Consider the following 18,639-nt stretch of genomic DNA (forward strand, 5'->3'; position numbering starts at 1 on the left):
AACGATAATTAAAGTGAGTTTCTTCCTGTCGGTACCCCCTGCTGTCTCCTTCCCATGCCCTCCAGCGATGGGACGGCATCGATCAAAGCGACGAATCAGCTTCGCCCTCAGTTTCTCGCCTCTCCTCAAATCTAGAAGCTTCTTTTCTATTGGCTCTTCCTCCAGCGATGAGGAAGAGCTGGGCGGTAGTAAGTACTACGTGTCCCAGAATGCCTTAGTGTGGCGTGTCGTCCTTTTTGCTTCCTGTGTCAATGTGGTTGCTCCCCACAATGTGCCTGTCCACCCCCCCCCCCCAAAAAAGAAGTGCTCACTGAAATTATTAGAATGGATAGAACTGCTATTTTAGGTCTAGGGTTGGGATTCTTTAGGTTTTTAACGATTCCGGTTCCTTAACTCCTTGAGTGCCAGGATTGCCAGAATTATTTCAGAATTGATTCTGAAAAGTGCCAGAGCTTTTTTCACAGAAAACAAAAAGTGCTTAGGAAGCGAGATACAGCTTTTTTCAGTTCTAAGTTAAACAAGGAGTGGATGGAGCTGCACATCTTCAGATGATGATATCTTGGGTTCTGAACATGTTTTTCAAAAAATATATATATATTCCCCCCCCCCCCACTATTTTTTCAAAAACACGTCAAACACGTTAATGGCACCCAGCGCCATAGCAGTAAAAACACGTGAAACACGTTAATGGCACTCAGTGAGTTAACGATTCCCTCTTAACGGTCCGATTCCTTAACGTTTCCCTTTATCGATTCCTATAGGGGGTTCCAAATGGACCCTTACAGGACTGTAACTCTGAGAGAGTACAAATAGAACCAAATGGACACTTATGGGTCCATTTGGTTCCTCCGATTCCGGTTCCTCCGATTCCTCCGGTTCCCGATCCCAACCCTACATTTTAGGACACTGTAAATGTCTGCCGTTTGAATGTTTATGCTGCCATTTATGAAATCACAGTCATTTCATAAATGCACTGACCGTGCACGAGACTCAGAATGTTGTGAATGTTCAGCAGAACTGCCACTGGAACTGCCAAATGTTGCTCTTTTTTTTTTTTTTTTTACACATCAGCTTCCTCAGTCTCATGCATGATGTGACCCAATGCTGCTGTCCTTTGTCATCTGGGGTGTACACCAGTGTGATTGCAAGAGGAATGTCTGTTCTATCCATTCGACTTCTTTGTCTGAAGCAGCGTTGTCTTTAACAATGTAGTTGTTTGGTCCGTCTGAAACGCGAACAGCCTTTTCCCATGTAGTTGAAGCGCAAGGGGGCGGGGGGACGGGTGGGGAGAGAGTCAGTGCACTGAAGTCAAGGCACAGACTACTTTGTTGTTGACAGACAACGGATGCATGCTTATGAGAAACAACAAAAATAAAACCTGGCATAACAGTTGTGTGCATTAGCGCAAGATGAGGATAAAGGAAACATTCAGTCTAAATGCCCAGCTTGCTAATTCTCGCCTACTACTACTTTTGTAATTGAAACTTTAAATTTCTCTAAATATTATGAACTTTCGGGACAGCCTAAGTACTAATATAATTTATGAAAAGGCTACTATAGGCTACAGTGAAGTCGGACTGAATAATGACTGAAACGTTTTTTTATTTTTTTACTCTCTTGGTGTGGGGATTATCTGGCACAGTAGTTGTGAATTAGCAAACTGGACATTTAGACTGAATGTTTCATTTATCCTCATCTTGCGCTAATGCACGCAACTGTTTTGCCAGGTTTTATTTTTGTTGTTTCTCATAAGCGTGCATCCGTTGTCTGTCAACAACACAGCCGTCTGTGCCTTGACTTCAGTGCGCTGACTCTCTCCCCACCCGCCCCCTTGTGCTTCAACAACATGGGAAAAGGCTGTTCGCGTCTGAAACCCCAGCCCCTTTACGCCTGCCAACCCCATGTCCCTCATCTCTAATCTGAAGTACGTCCTACATAATGCTTCAAAGTCTGTTATCAGAACATAGTAACCGTGCGTTTTATGTTTGCAACTTTAAGCCAGCGCTGGACCGTCACTTTAAAGTGACTTCCACACTGAAATATAGAGAATACTTTCCAACCCACTGAAGCCAGCCGAGCTAAAGAACGGAGAGTGTTTTTTACAAGACGGTTAAGTTGAACCTACTTTGGCAGTCACCGACCAGGATTTGTGCTGTATGTCTGCTGTCCGGCCATCTGGCAATGTCTTTATCCTTCTCTAATTCTTTCTTTTCATCCTGCTCTAATTCGTTCTTTTGATCCATACCTCCATCTTCCTTTGACCATCAGTGGGTTATAAAATCCCCTTTTCACGTTTTGACTCCCGAGAACTGGAACATTCAGACGTCCAGAGAACGTGACTCTTAAGAGGCACGATGATTGACTATTTTATTTGTGTAAGAAAACTGAATGGACGTAATATTTATTGTTACCGTTCAGTCCAACGTTGTCCCTGTGTATCGTCCTCCCAGCTAACTGTGTCGCTAAACCAGGTTTTGATATTTCATGTTGTCGTGCTCCTCCTCTCTGATGTTCATCTGACATCATCTGTTTCCTGTCTCCTTCCTGTAGGAGCAGGATCGTTCTCCAGCACGACTGGGTCTCTAGAATACAGGTACGGATTGAAGCTGTTGATACTTAATCCATTAAGACCGGAAACGCATCTGTGTCACTTTAAGATTTCTTTGGCTATTCAAAAATAGCAGATCTGGTGCGCTATGAGCTTGTATATCTGCTATTTTTGAATAGCCAAAGTATAAATAATGGTTAAAGTGGTTACACACATGCGTTCCCGGTTTAAATGGGTTAATGTTCACATTATATCTTTTTTCTCTCTCTCTCGCTCTCATGTTTAATGTTGCTCCCTTCTGCCTAGTCGAGCGAAGGAACTTTAAGCTGTTCTTTATGTGTTTGTGTAGTATCTCAGAAGAGGAGCCAGGCCCGCTGAGAAGTGACAGCGATGTGAGGATTGGAGTGGGAGGAACCAAAGTGAGCAGGACGTTCAGCTACCTCCGCAGCAAAATGAGCAAGAAGAACAAGGTGAGATGTTCAAATGGTGCATTTATATAGCATCTTTTATCCAGAGCGCTATACAAATGCACTTTGGATAACAAGCGTAAGGTTATTCTGGTGGTTAATTGTTTATTTAACAAATTAAATAACAGGTCATTATTATTGTCTCCGGGCAGACAATTAGCTGACCGCTTCAGAGGATTAAAGGTTTCTTATGATCCACACTAGTCCAATCTGTGACCTCCCACACCGTGTTTTCCTTAAGATCCGGCTGAGGGGACAATTGGCTCCTCAATTCTTACCTGTCTGTAGTTCCGACCGTGTGGAAAAAAAATCATGATTTTCTTTTTATTTATTGTTTAGAAATGAATGAATTAATTAATGAAACAACCTTTTAACACATTGACTGCCTAGAACAAATTAACTCGTTTTTCAAATCCATCACTTGATTGCCAAAAACGAGTTAACTCTTTTTTCTTTTCTTTTTTTATTTGACCCAAAGACCAACGAGATATCCACTTCCTTGTTAACTTAAAACTTAAAAATTCTGTATCTCGGCTCCTGAGTACTTTTTTTTTTCAATGAAAAATCTCATGGCATAAAACAGCAAAAAAATTGAAATAATTCAGGCAGTGCATATTAAAAGGAAAAGATTCCGTTTGCAGCTTAGGAGGACGCACAGCAAAAATTGCGGATCAACATTGCAAGCTCACAATGCGCCGCTGTGCGGCGCGTGGTGAGTTTGTAGATCTGCTATCCTTGGCTTTAGAGTTAAGGTTAACAAAAATGCGTATTCACAAAACCACCATCTGGTGTCCTCACAGGTATAGTAATACAAACAGGCTTTTGTTACATCACAGAACACTGACTTCAAGACTTCTACCAATCACTGATAAGATAATACATACCGGAGAGGAAGTAGTGCTGTGTGTGTGTGTGTGTGTGTGTGTGTGTGTGTGTGTGTGTGTGTGTGTGTGCGTGTGCGTGTGCGTGTGTGTGCGCGTGTACGTGCGTGTGTGCGCATGTGCATGCACGCACCTATGTCTGTAAGGCAGCGGATGTGTGTGTGTGTGTGTGTGTGTGTGCTTTGTTCTGCTCTGCTGCAATAGTTCCAGCCCCTGCAGATGTGAACAAGCTCACTTCCTGATTTTGTGGTGTACGATTACAGCAGTTATCAGAATGCACACAGCGGCAGACAGACAGACAGACAGACAGCAGCATGTTAAAGACACAGCAGATAGACCCACAGAGAGAGATAGAGACAAGAACCAGAAGGTGAGAAGGACAGACAGACAGACAGACAGACAGACAGACATGTCAGGGGGGCTGTGTCGGAGGTTCTGTCGCTCCATCAGGCTGAGGGGAGAGACTAGATTGGATGATGAGGTAGGAAGCACTTTGTGATGCTGTGATAAGTCACACATTTAAATTGGTGATTAATTGCGATTAACGATTTAATCGTTTTTGATGTATAATAATTGTGACAGGCCTAGATGATGATGATGATGATGTTGATGGTGTGGTGGCAGTAATGGTGATCATTTTGATGATTGGTGATAGTCGCTGTGACAATGACGATGCGTACAGGAGATGTCTAATGGTTAAAAGGATGACACAAATAAGTCCCGGGGACTTGTTTCCAATTTGGTCCCATGTATTTAATGAATCAGCATTTTTTAATTTACACAATAATACATGTCATCAACGAATACAAACACTATATGTACAAATTTGATTGGAAATTACATTAACTTCCTCTTGTGGTCTCCTGATAGATGTTTTATCAGGCTAGTTTTGAAAGAAATCAGTGTTTCACATCCTTTAATGGATGGTGTCAGGGCATTCCACATTTTGGTGGCAGAGCAGTAGAATGAGAACTTTCCCTTGTTTGTTCTAAATTTGTGTGGTACCAGATCATGGTCGCTCCCGCTAGTGTTGTGGCTGTGGGTGTCAGGTAGTTAGACAGGTATGAGGGTATTGAGGGCACTGTCTCTTTGAGTATCTTAACCCATTAAAACCTGGAACGCGTCCGTGTCACTTTTTGATTTGAGCTAAAAAAGCATTATTTTACACTTTGGCTATTCAAAAATAGCAGATCTACAAGCTCATAGCGTGGCACCGAGTACCGCGCTATGAGCTTGTATATCTGCTATTTCTGAAAAATCGTGAAAATGTGTTAAAATCTTTCAATATATATATTATTTTAAAGTGAACATTTTAACTCAAATCTTTGCTTCTGGGGGTCCCTGGAACAAAATATTTTGAGATGGGGGTTGACGGCCAAATACATATAATTTGGGGGTCCTTGACATGAAAAAGTTTGAGCACCACTGATATAGAAAGAGTTTTTCAGAATACTGTTGGGATTTAGAACAGAAGACATTTGTAGAATTGGCTTCAGGTCTAATGGGTTAACCCTGTTTTCTACCCTGAGCCAACCCAAACTAGCAAAGTGTGTTGGAAGTAGGTGAGACTGGCTAATGGAATTTATTTTTATTACGTGTTTCCATACGTACCTACCTGCTCTCATTTCATTCCACTCTGCTGTAATATGTGCAATAATACAGTTCTGCATTTACTGTCAGTATCAAACACACTTCATGGTGTGGAGGAAGTGTGCTTCCTTTGATTGCCTACTTCCCTGTGGTTGCTATTACCAAGAATAAAAACCACAGACTCCACTTCCATTGCTGTCACTTAGATAATACACTTGTCTGTCCCAGACACTGATTGTGGGTAAGAACTTAGCCGTCTACCAAATTGTAACGCCTGATTTGTACTTAGCTGTGTGTCGTGCACCAAAATAGTCGGATCTACAAGATTGTCCATTGGCTAATTTCGGTCAGTGACACAGTGGCATGATGCAACTAAGGCTAAATTAGGCTGACGCTGTCAGTTAGTCTCTAAATAGTGGCTGCAAAGAATGTAATCCTGCTCAGAGAGTGCTGATACTGCAGCAGAAATCAATGTGAAATGCACTTTCACATCTGTGAGTCATTGTGGAACGTGTTAATTTAACTCTTTGAGAGTAAAATTAGACCTATACGTTGCCTATTTTTAAACTACAGCAACACTCAAGATTTTGCTGTGTGTGTGTGTGTGTGTGTGTGTGTGTGTGTGTGTGTGTGTGTGTGTGTGTGTGTGTGTGTGTGTGTGTGTGTGTGTGTGTGTGTGTGTGTGTGTGTGTGTGTGTGTGTGTGTGTGTGTGTGTGCGTGCGTGCGTGCGTGCGTGCGTGCGTGCGTGCGTGCGTGCGTGTGTCTTTCCTCAGCGGTGTCAGGTTTTACTGCTATTTAAGCCTCATAACCCAGACCAACTTAACTTCTCCCATAAACTCTTGATGAAAACAAATAACACTTTCCATCCATGTCATTGCTCTGTTAGTATCTAGGTAACCAGAACCATAATACGCTCATGTATTTACAGCATGCCAGCCAGCCAGTAGCAGCACATTTATCGTGTGGCAAAAGCTTCACGTAATAGTGAACTTTATCATTTAACCAAGGCAATATATTCATCCTCTTTTCACTAAGTTCTGTTTTCTTATACTGTACCGTATTGCCATTGCATTTGCATTACAATACAGGTCAACTTGTTCTCATACTGTAGTTACCTACCTGGCTAAATAAAGGTTAAATAAAATTTAAATAAATTTGGACTATTTATAGCAGCACAGAATACTGTACTGGAGTGGTTCTCAAAGTGGGGTCCAGGGACCCTCAGGGTTCCTTGAGGGGGTTCCCAAATCGACCCTTACAGGTCTGTAACTCCGGGCAACGACTTCTGATTCAACGCTGTGTCAGAGACTGCAACTCTGGACAGTAAAACTGTTCTATTCACAAAATTCTGCGGTTTATACTTGGAACTTAATATATCCATTTAATGAGCCATTTTAAGACTGACTCAGGTCATAGGATACTGTAAGTCATGGGCTGGATGTTGAAAAACGTTCACAAACAGTATCGTTTGCAAATCCCTATTGCACTGGGAATCGCTTTAAAATGAGTAATAAAAGCATTATATCATTTAATGTCTGTGTCCAAAGAGCGTCTGTTAAATGTAAAAACATACTGAACAAAAACACACCTGAACAAGCACCTGAACAAACTAAAGCCCAACGTATTCCCTGAACAGTAAAACGCTGTAGGCCTACAGGCCAAACCACATGAATGGACATAATGTCATCAGAATTATCTTTCTGCAGCCAGAGGTTACAATTTTCACTTTTGCAACGGTCATGTAAAATGTCTGTATCTCTAGTAGAGATTTCACTGCATGGCTAATGTATTCACCCCGACACCAGTATGCCGACAAGAGCAGTTTGACCAGACCAGGATTGATAGTTAAAAAGTGGTTTTATTGCCAGTTGGTACAACACATGTGAGGATGATGATGATATGGTGGTGATGATGATTTAACTAAACAGGAGTGAAAGACAGAAACAATCAGTAACTTAAACAAACAGAAAGCATAAACAGATCAGCATAAGTGTCTATCAAACAAATTAAACCAAGGAACATAAGTCTAATAACAGAAAACAAACTTACTTATAATGCATCGGAAGTGCTCACATAGCTGTGATTTCTTGCAGTGAATCTCTAGACAGACAAAATGTTTGTCTGCTGGTTCAACCTGAGCTTATATAGGCCCACCCCAGCTGAACCAAACTAAACTCAGATTGGGCCCCGCCCACCACTAAGTGACATGATCAGTTTGTGAACTCCAATCCACCCACTCTCAACTTGAGAGGGGGTGGATTTTGTACAGCCGCCCCATCAAATACAATTGATTTGATCATTACTAACTTCCGCAAGGGATGACAATAATAACAAATAAAAGAAAAAAACAGTGTTCAAGAATGACTATTTTGCCTGCAAGGGGATTCAGGGTCGGCCATTGCCGGAAGGGCCACTAGTCTGGCCACAGGTCTAATGTAGGTCTTGCCCTTGATCTCCACTTCTGCTGTACGAACGCGCCCGTCGTCGCTTGGCATGATGCGAGTCACCCTTCCAATTGGCCACAGTCCTCTGGGCAACTGTGGGTCCACCACCATAACGACTGTGGATGCCTCCAGGTTGGCTGTGTCTTTATGCCATTTCTGGCGGGTTTGAAGGTTTGGTAAGTAATCTCTGATAAAACGTGACCAGAAGTGGTCGGCTAAGATCTGGCTGTGCTTCCACTTGCGGCGGCCAATAAGCTCGGTGTCGTTGTACACTGCCTGAGGAAGGGAGGCGTCCCGCCGCCCCATGAGGAGAAGGTTTGGGGTCACGGGGTCAGGGTCAGCCAGATCCGATGAAGCGTAACCGAGGGGTTTTGAGTTGAGGATTCCTTCTATTTCTATTAGAACAGTGTTAAGCACCTCCTCTGTAACAGTTTGGGCTCCCAGTGTCGATCGCAGTGCTGTCTTGATTGACCTCACCTCTCTTTCCCACACACCTCCGAAGTGGGGGGCATTTGGGGGGTTGAACTTGAACAGAATTTTTCTCTTACCCAGTTGCTCCTTCAATGCTGGGCTCATTGCAGCAAAGGCATTGCTAAGTTCCTTTGCTCCTCCTCTGAAGTTCGTTCCACAGTCGGACAGAATTTCGAAAGGTTGACCTCTGCGCGATGTGAAACGGCGCAGGGACATCAAGAAACTGTCAGTATCGAGGCTGGTTAGGATTTCGATGTGAAGGCAGTGAGTGGTAAGGCATTTGAAAAGGATCCCCCATCTTTTATCGGTTTTGCGGCCAACCTTTATGAGTAGTGGGCCAAAGCAGTCCATCCCTGTGGACCAGAACGGGGGCTGTGTTAGGCGGACCCTGGAAGAGGGTAGATCAGCCATCTTGGGTACAGTAGGTTTTGCCCTCCACTTCCTGCATTCCACACAGTTCCACTGATGCTGCTTAATGGCCTGACGTCCGCGAAGGATCCAGTATGAACGTCTAAGCTCAGCAAACACCCTCTCTGGGCCAGGATGTAAGAGGCGAGTGTCATAGTCCTTTATTATCAGCTGGGTGGCTGCATGTTTGGGGTCAAGCACAATAGGATGCATTGCTCCTGGTTCTAACTCTGCTGCCAGCCGAAGTCTGCCTCCAACTCTGATAAGGTTAAGTTTGGGCTCGAACTGTGGAGAAAGGGGAATGAGGCGACTATGGGCTGGGGGGTCTTTACCCGACTTAAGTGCCTTGAGGTCATCTGGAAAGCTTACTGCTTGAGCTTGTGAAAGAATGAGAGCTTCAGCATCGACCCGATTGAATGCTAAGGAACCAGAGGGGGGGTGTTTAGCAGGGTCCTGAAGGTGTTGGTAGGTGGCCTCTACAAGCTCTGGCCAGGTGGTAAATTGACTAGGGTCAGGGAGGTCAAGTGGTATGTTACTCTGGGTGAGACCACAAAACAGAGGTTTGCGTAAATCAGGGATTGGATCGGGGGTGTGAGGTGGTAAGGCAGGCCATTGATCTGAAGATAAAGCTAGAAATGCTGGACCTCTGTTCCATCGGTTGGGTCCGGTCAGCTCATCGAGTCGTTTGCCCCTAGTAATATCGTCAGCAGGATTGTTACCTGAATCAACATAATGCCACTGGTCGGGGGAGGTGAGCTCTAGGATCTCAGTGATGCGATTGGCAACAAAGACTTTGTATCTGCATGACACTGACTGTAGCCAGGTCAGGACTACAGTGGAATCTGACCAGAGCACTGTTTTGTCAATAGGGATTGTTAGCTCTCTCTGGAGGAGCTGAGCCATCTGAGCTCCAGTGAGGGCCGCAGACAGTTCAAGGCGAGGAATGGTGATCTGTTGTTTGGGAGCTACTCGAGATCTGGCCATAACAAATGAAACATGAACCCCCCCTTTCTCGTCCTCCATCCTCAGATAGGCTACAGAACCATACGCCCTTTCCGAGGCATCACAGAAAATATGTAGCTGTCTTAACTTCACAGGATAAGGGGCGTTAAATTCATACCATCTCGGGTAGTGTAGATTGGCCAGGTTATGGAGCTCGTTCTCCCACTCAACCCATGCTTGCTGAATTTCTCCAGGGGATATCGGGTCGTCCCATTCTCTCCTTTTCATCCAGAGCTGTTGGAGGAGGACTTTGGCTCGAGCGGTGAAAGGTGATATAAATCCAAGGGGATCGTACTGTGTGGCAAGTACTTTGTATACGTTCCTCATTGTCAAAGTGTCATACAGCACTGGTCTATGCTTGTAGCTTAAAGTGTCTGAGATAAAGTGCCAGCTTAAGCCGAGAGTGCCCTCTGTAGGGTCGGTTCGGTCCTGGCTCAGCCAACACTCAGTACTGTCGGCCCTAGCCTCTGGGGGTAGGTGGTCTACAACAGATTGGGTATTGCTGGCCCACTGCCTGAGGTCAAAGCCTCCAGTGCATAGCACCTCTCGCAACTTCGTGATCAGTTCTTTGGCTTCTAGGGGGCAAGGGAGTGAATGTAGGCAATTGTCTACATAGAAAGATTCCAGGACTGTAGCTGCAATGTCATAGTTAGGCTCTTGGTGGGATTGAGCATGTCTCTGAACAGCGTGGATTGCGCAGCATGGGCTGCATGTTGTACCAAAAGGTAGGACTTGCCACTCGTATACGTCGGGGGGACTCTCTTTTCTGAGGTCACGCCACAGGAATCTTAAAAGTGGTCTATCTTCCGGTAGAAGTCTAATCTGATGGAACATTGACTTAATGTCCCCGCTGATGGCCACTTTGTGCTGTCGAAAGCGGAGCAATACACCCAGCATTGACGGACCCAACACTGGGCCGGGGAGGAGTTGTTCGTTCAGAACTTGGCCTTCATAGGGGAATGAACAGTTAAAGACTATGCGTTGTTTACCATTATGCTCCACAATGTGGTGGGGGATGTACCAGGACTCTAGGGATTTAGAGATTTGCTCAGTGGTCAGTTTCTTTACATAGCCCGCCTGTACCAGCTTATCTATTTCTTGACAGTAGATTTGGGCCAATTCTGGTTTTCGGGCAAGGCGGCGTTCTGTCTGGCGCAAGAGGGGCATGACAGAGTCTTGCGGGGATTGCAGCTTCGGAGCATTGGGGATACGGATAAGGGGTGTTGCATAGCGTTTCAGCCCATCAACTTCCACTCTGATGGTTTTGGTTTCCAGCAAATCCATGGCCTCTTTGTCCTGTTTTGATCTTGTAATCAGTTTCTCGTTCTTAAAGGGGAGAACATCCAACTGCCATAATTTCTCGACATGGCGACTGAGTTCTGCGTAGGGGGCCCCAGTTGAGGTAAAGAGGGCTTGGGCCGCATCTGAATGCTCCTGGAAGGAGGTACGCCCTTGAAGGGTCCAGCCTAGCTGGGTATGGAGGGCTATAGGTGTCCCTGGTGGCCCTAGGCAGACTTTCTTGGTTGGGGTTATTAGGTGAGAATTGTCTGCTCCAATCAGGAGAAGGGGCTGCACATTGGAAAAGGGCTGGAGAGGAAGGCCCTGTAGATGGCGGTAGCGTGTTTTGAGTTTATCTACTGGGTAGCTCTGCTCCACCAGTGACAACTTGGCTGAGGTGAATGCGTTCGTAATTGGGAACGTCTTCTGGGGATTAAAGGAAGGTGAGATCTCAAAACTAACTGAAGCCCCATCCAATGCCTCAGTTTGTTGTCTGATGGTACGTACGAGCAGACGTTCAAAGTCTCCTTGAAGCCTAAGTTGCTTACGTGCTGCTGGTAGGAGCATTGTACGCTGGGAACCGTCGTCAAGGATAGCGTAAGTATCCAAGGTGTGATGTTGATTACGTAATGTCACCTTAACTACCTTTAGAAGGACTTGGGGGGAGCTGGGCTGGGGATTTACGTATAGGACCTTGGATTCTGTCCCCCTGTTATTAACATGGTGCAGGGTACCTAGATGTTTCCCGTTACACAGGGGGCATGGTGTTCTCAGGTTACAGCTCTTAGCCATGTGATGTCCTGCACATCTCCAGCACCTCCTTTCCTGTTTTATCCATATGATTGCGTCTTCCGTCTTCAGCTCCTTAAACTCTTTACAATTGATTATCGAATGGTCAGGGGAGTTGCAGTACTGGCATGCTCTAGGTTGTCTCTGTTTACTTGTAGAGGGTAATGGGGGGGTGTCAGGGCTGGTACCGTGCAATATGGTTGCTGTAAAAGGGGCAGGCCTCTGCGCTGATCTCCCGGGTGGCACAGGGGCATCAGTAGTCAGATTCTGGACTTGAACGGCTACTGACTGACATTCGGCCTCACATTGGAGCCACACGGCAAAGTCAACCAGTGTGTAATGGGCTCCTGGCCGGGTTGAACGGGTGTGGCGAATGAAGTTAGCTACAAAGTCGGCTGGGAGCTTACTCAGAAGGTGCTGCACGTGGGAGGAACAGGCGAGCTCGGCGGCGCCCTCGCTCTGGCCCATGGCCTGCAGCATTCCTACCAAGGACTGGACCCTAACTGCAAAGGCGTGGAAGGCTTTGGAATCACCGGGTTGAACCTTTGGGAGAGTAGTTATAGCTGTAATTTCTCTCAAGGCCAGGTGGTGAGGCTGGCCGTACTGTTGGTCTAGAGCGGCTAGGGCCTTGGTGTAAGGCTGGGGGTCATGAGCATAAGCCAACGCTATATGGAGTGCTGAGGGTAGTTTGAGGTGATCTAGCAGGATATGATACTTGTATGTTTCGGTTTCCCAGGGGGACAGTAGGTTTGTCAGGGCCATCTTAAGCATTGTGTATTCGTGAGGGTCTTCTTTATTAAGGTTCGGGAATGTGGGTCCCTCGACCCTAGAGGGCTTGTGCCCAAATGGTAGGCCTGCGTACGTTTGTGGGTTATGCATTGGAGTGGTGGGCCATTGCGGGGGGAGAGGTACTGAATAAGTCCACTGCTGTGGTGGAAAGGATGTGGGAGGTACCTGGTAAGGGGTGCTCACTGGGGGCTGCTGGGGTGGTGCGGGGGGCCACGGCTGTGGCTGAGGAGGGGCGGGGTGGGCACAGGCAGGGGGCGCTGGAGGTGGTGCTGCGGGCCACAACTGTGGCTGAGGAGGGGCTGGGTGGGCCCAAGCAGGGTGCGCTGGAGTAGGTGCTGGAGGCTGCGGTTGTGGTTGAGGAGGGGCTGGGTGGGTCCAGGCAGGGGGCGCTGGGTTAGGTGCTGGGGGCCATGACTGTGGCTGAGGGTGGGCTGGGTGGGCCCAGACGGGGGGCGCTGGAGTAGGTGCTGGAGGCCACGACTGTGGCTGAGGAGGGGCTGGATGGGCCCAGGCGGGGGGCGCTGGAGTCGGTGCTGGGGGCCACGGCTGTGGCTGAGGAGGGGCTGGGTGGGCCCAGGCAGGGGGCGCTGGGGTAAGTGCTGGGGGCCACGGCTGTGGTGGGCCTGGGTGGGCCCAGACAGGGGGCTCTGGGGGAGGTGCTGTGGGCCACGGCTGTGGCTGAGGAGGGACTGGGTGGGCCCAGGCAGGGGGCGCTGGGGTAGGTGCTGGGGGCCACGGCTGTGGCGGGGCTGGGTGGGCCCAGGTAGGGGGCTCTGGGGGAGGTGCTAGGGGCCATGGCTGTGGCTGAGGGGCTGGGTGAGCACAGGCAGGGGGCGCTGGGGGGGGTGCTGGGGGCCACGGCTGTGGCTGAGGGGGAGCTGGGTGAGCACAGGCAGGGGGCGCTGGGGGGGGTGCTGGGGGCCACGGCTGTGGCTGAGGGGGAGCTGGGTGAGCACAGGCAGGGGGCGCTGGGGGGGGTGCTGGGGGCCACGGCTGTGGCTGAGGGGGGGCTGGGTGAGCACAGGCAGGGGGCGCTGGGGGGGGTGCTGGGGGCCACGGCTGTGGCTGAGGGGGAGCTGGGTGAGCACAGGCAGCGGGCGCTGGAGTAGACGCTGGGGCCCATGGCTGCTGCTGGGGAGGGGGTGGGTGGGCCCGGGCATCCGACGCTTGGGGCAGCGCATAGTGCATCTGAGCGTGGGGCGTCGAGTCCGGTGCGAGGTGCATCTGAGCGTGGGGCGCTGGGGGTGGCGCAGGGTGTGCCTGAGTGTGCAGCATTGGGTGCATAAGGGGCTGCAGTGCTGGTGGTGGCGCCTGCTGGGGAGGAGGCTCAAGTGGTAGCATCGGCTGGGGGGGGGGTCCAGGTGGTGGCGCAGACTGGGGATGGGGCCCAGGTGGTGGTGTCGACTGCGGGTGAGGGCCGGGTGATGGCGTCGACTGGGGGGGAGGCCCGGGTGGTAGCGCCGGCTGGGAAGGGAGGCTAGGTGTTGACACCGACTGGGGAAGAGGGCCAGGTGATGGTGCCGGCTGGAGAGGAGGCCCGGGTGTTGACAGCAACTGGGGAGGAGGGCCGGGTGGTGACGCCAGCTGGGGAAGAGGGCCGGGTGTTGACACAAACTGGGGAGGAGGGCCGGGTGGTAGCGCCTGCTGGCTCTGGGCAGGCGATGAGTGGGACGTGGGTTGGGGCTGTAGAGGAGGCGCTGGGGACTGGTGGATTGAGACTGACTCTAGTTCGAACACACCGCTCCCATACGCGCCGCTCGCGCTCATGGGTGAGATGGACTTGTCGTGTGTTGAGGTAGGGGGGCAGGCGGTGGCTTGGTAGTGTTCGTAGTCCCCCAGGTATGTTGGCGCTATCTTCTGCCTCCCTCCTTTGCGGGGTGGCTCATCGTTCTCCTTCTGGCAAGTCTGGTTCATATCTGGTGGCGGGGTGGCCGGTTCGTAGGACCATGTAAAATGTCTGTATCTCTAGTAGAGATTTCACTGCATGGCTAATGTATTCACCCCGACACCAGTATGCCGACAAGAGCAGTTTGACCAGACCAGGATTGATAGTTAAAAAGTGGTTTTATTGCCAGTTGGTACAACACATGTGAGGATGATGATGATATGGTGGTGATGATGATTTAACTAAACAGGAGTGAAAGACAGAAACAATCAGTAACTTAAACAAACAGAAAGCATAAACAGATCAGCATAAGTGTCTATCAAACAAATTAAACCAAGGAACATAAGTCTAATAACAGAAAACAAACTTACTTATAATGCATCGGAAGTGCTCACATAGCTGTGATTTCTTGCAGTGAATCTCTAGACAGACAAAATGTTTGTCTGCTGGTTCAACCTGAGCTTATATAGGCCCACCCCAGCTGAACCAAACTAAACTCAGATTGGGCCCCGCCCACCACTAAGTGACATGATCAGTTTGTGAACTCCAATCCACCCACTCTCAACTTGAGAGGGGGTGGATTTTGTACAGGTCACAATGAATCAGTTCTCTTAACCCATTAAGACCTGAAGCCGACTCTACATGTCTCCTAAATCTCAACGTATTCTGAAAAACGTATGTTTCTATATCAGTGGTGCTCAATCTTTTTCATGTCAAGGACCCCCAAAATGATATGTATTTGGCCATGTATTTGGCCCATCAAAATATTTTGTTCCAGTGACACCCAGAAGCAAAGATTTGAGTTAAAAATGTTCTCTTTAAGAATATATATATTCAAATATTTGCACACATTTTCAAAATGTTTCAAAAATAGCAGATCTACAAGCTCGTAGCGCGGCACTCGGTGCCGCGCTATGAGCTTGTAGATCTGCTATTTTTGAATAGCCAAAGTGTAAAATAATGCTTTTTAGCTCAAATCTAAAAATGACACAGTTCCAGGTCGTAATGGGTTTGGGAATTTGGGAATATTTAGTGGTGATGGAAATTGGGCACAGGCTCTTCGTCCTCCCAGTGGGGGCTCCTCAATGGCAGGTGAGCAGTGACAACACACAAATGTGTGTGGGGAGGAATTCATTGGCATAACGACTAAATTGGGGAGAAAAAGGGGCAATTACATTAGATATTACATTAACCACTTTAGCGCTATATATTGTGTTTACATTACACCTGAGAAGTCCCTCAGGTGTCTATACTAGGCTCTATACCAAGCTCCGTACTGTATTCCCTCTACATCAAAACAGGGGATCTACAAGCTCACAAGATCGGCTGTTTTGGCTGCATATAGGAACTCTAGGCCGGGTACACGTGGTTCAAGCTACTTACTGTAAGCTATACGTGTTTTTCTTGTGCTTCCAGGAGAAAGACAAGGAGAGGAGGGGTGAGAAGGAGCGAGAGGTTAAAGAGAAGGAGAAGAAGCCGGTGAACGGACACGTGTTCAGTCCCGTCTCTCCATCGCCTCCATCCACTTCCTGTCAGCAGTGTGCCAAACCTCTCAACGCCAAGGAAGCCTTCTTCTGCAACAGTGAGTTACATTACGTACTGTATACTGTACTTATTTTTGTGCTTCCTCTCTCCTCCTCGTCACCTCTCAACCTACCGTTTTCCTTCCACACCTCACCTCATTCCACACAAGGGGTACAACAGTGCATCGAACTAATCAATTTAATTGATTATGAAAAATTATCGATGATAAGTTTTAATAGAAAATAAACTATTTTGAGGGGACATTTTTAATCACACTTTTTTTCTTTCAAAATAATTAACAAAACAGCAAAAAGCTCACAACGCATCACGATGCAAAACGTTGTGAGATTCTATTTAGTTTGCAACACTTGTACAACAAAGAATCAAGTTGTTAACCAGAATTTATGCGTTGATTCGTTGATATACAGCATAAAAATATGAAAAATTGTAAAAAAGTGCTTCTCGATTATTGGAGTAATCGATAGTTGCAGCCCTATGTATATTCCACACCTCCACTTCTCCTATCTCCTCATTCCCCTCCCGCTTCTGACACCATGGAGTGTCCGTCTGTCCGTCCGTGGCCAGGAAGTCTGTCCTCTCAAACTGTGAGACGGGTCTTGTTCTGCGCTTCAACTTCCTCTTATAGGCCTCACTTCCTCATACAGTATGCATTTTCCTTTTCCTCTTGCTATTTTTTGGGGGGGGTTTTCTAAATATACAGACACGACTCCTCTTTCCCCCTTGTCCTCCAACATGAAGGCATCGTCGCTGCGCGATTGGGTTTCTTTATTATTCGCTGATCTCACTTCCAGTTAAGTGTGTGGTTCCTCTGGTTGAAATGCAACCTTGAGAGAAAGAGCAAAACACAGTAACAACAAGCACAGACGTTTCTAGTTGCCCACAAAGTCTGTTTCTCCCCCCCGGTTCACATTTAGAGGATAAACATTTCAAGGCTTCTGGTCTCAGTGTTAATTTTTTTATTTAGTTTTAGTCATCTGAAATGTTTTAGTTTTAGTTGACTAAATATTATAAGATTTTAGTCAGCAAAATCTGCAGTTAATCGACAAAATCGACAAAAAAATATTTTGTCTGTCCTTGATGGTGTCGTAATGCCTGATTTATACTTGTGCTTGTGCTGAAAATAGTCGACGACGTGTTGTGATATTGTAGATCGGCTATTTTCGGAGCACGGCTAAGCATGAAATGACTCGTCTTAGTTCTACTGCATCTCTTCTCCGCTAGTCCCAACCCAACATTTTCGTCTAGGTTTTATTTGTTGATGAAATTGTCAGTATATTTAGTCATAGTTTTTGTCATCATAGCTTCGTTTTTATTTAGTTTTCACTTAGTTTTCGTCAGTGAAAAAAGGTTGTCGACAAACATTTTTCGTCATAGCACTCGGTGCCATGCTATGAGCTTGTATGTCTGCTATTTTTTAAAAGCCAAAGAAATCTAAAATGACAGAGTTGCGTTCCCGGATTGAATAGGTTAATCGACAAAATAAACACTGGACTCTCTTGCAGAGGACACAGATTTGACCTGTGACCCTGTTCTACAGCGTTTCTATTCCTATCAGAAAGCTACATCCATGCCTAGGGTTGTTTACAACGTATTCATTAGAATATCAACATATGGGGATGCACCAGCCGTTCTCACGCTGCAAGTCTTTGACTCTGGTCTCTCATGTAAGAAGCTACTAATTTTGGTTTGTGTAGAGACATCCTGCTAGAGCCAGATCTGAGTGAGATGTTGTCTATTTGTTTTTAGCATTTAGTTAACCCGACTACTTTATTATGATATTTATTATAGCCATCATCACACTGTCTGCCTGTCTTCCATCCCTCTACAAATCATCAACTTCTTCTTCTTCTTCTTCTTTGTCTTCCTCTTCCTCTGCTTCTTTGTCTTCGTCTTCGTCTTCTTCTTCTTCTCCTGACCAGTGGTGGACATGGGTTAAAGTTAGGGTGGCCTGTGGCCATACGTCCTATTTTACCCGGACATATCCTCTTTTGGGGGGCTGTCCGGCCTGTCTGGGGGTTTTTATAAAATCCTTCAAATGTCCAGGGTTTTGAGAGTTTGGGTGATATCCCCCACACTTCTGGGACTAAGAAAAAAGAAAAAAACTCGAGCCGGAGGTTTCTACGGGTGGAAAACGGAACGCTCGTCCTAAAACACACTTTTAGGACGACGGTTCTTCCATTTTAGAGAGGTGAGCGAGCAGCGCAATGGAGACCCGCCAATGTTTCCTTTTTGCTTGATATTGTTTTATGGCGAAATAAATCATGACTGATGACATTAAAGAAGACCCTTCACAGCTAATAGAGAATTTAACATTTTAAGCATCGGTTCAGAATTGAATGAGTACGGCTATAGTTAAATAGTGTGAAGTGTCCTCTTTTGGGGAATTCAGAATATGGTCACCCTAGTTAAAGTTCTCAGTCGCCACGACTGATTTCAGTCATTTGGATTCCATAGAAGCCAGCATGTCTTCTATGGAAGCATGTTGTGCAGCGAAAATGTTATTTTCTGTTATTATTTTAAGATCAGAGCATTTGAAGTACG

The 18,639-nt window shown here is 46.9% G+C and overlaps 1 protein-coding gene across 7 annotated transcripts in view; it reads left to right on the forward strand.

The window, feature by feature from the left end:
* Nucleotides 1-18,639, forward strand: part of LOC311047984 (A-kinase anchoring protein 13) — a 213,746-nt gene that overhangs the window by 155,988 nt on the left and 39,119 nt on the right. For 6 of the 7 annotated variants that reach the window (XM_084060950.1, XM_084060953.1, XM_084060951.1 and 3 more), the window contains 4 exons: nt 66-188; nt 2,551-2,593; nt 2,898-3,018; nt 15,970-16,135. In XM_084060950.1, the coding sequence (XP_083917076.1) occupies nt 66-188; nt 2,551-2,593; nt 2,898-3,018; nt 15,970-16,135 (453 nt within the window). The remainder of the gene's footprint in view (nt 1-65; nt 189-2,550; nt 2,594-2,897; nt 3,019-15,969; nt 16,136-18,639) is intronic. The other variant, XM_084060956.1, reaches the window with a different exon arrangement.

Source organism: Gymnoscopelus microlampas (assembly GCF_963454915.1).
Source record: "Gymnoscopelus microlampas genome assembly, chromosome: 6".
NCBI lineage: Eukaryota > Metazoa > Chordata > Actinopteri > Myctophiformes > Myctophidae > Gymnoscopelus > Gymnoscopelus microlampas.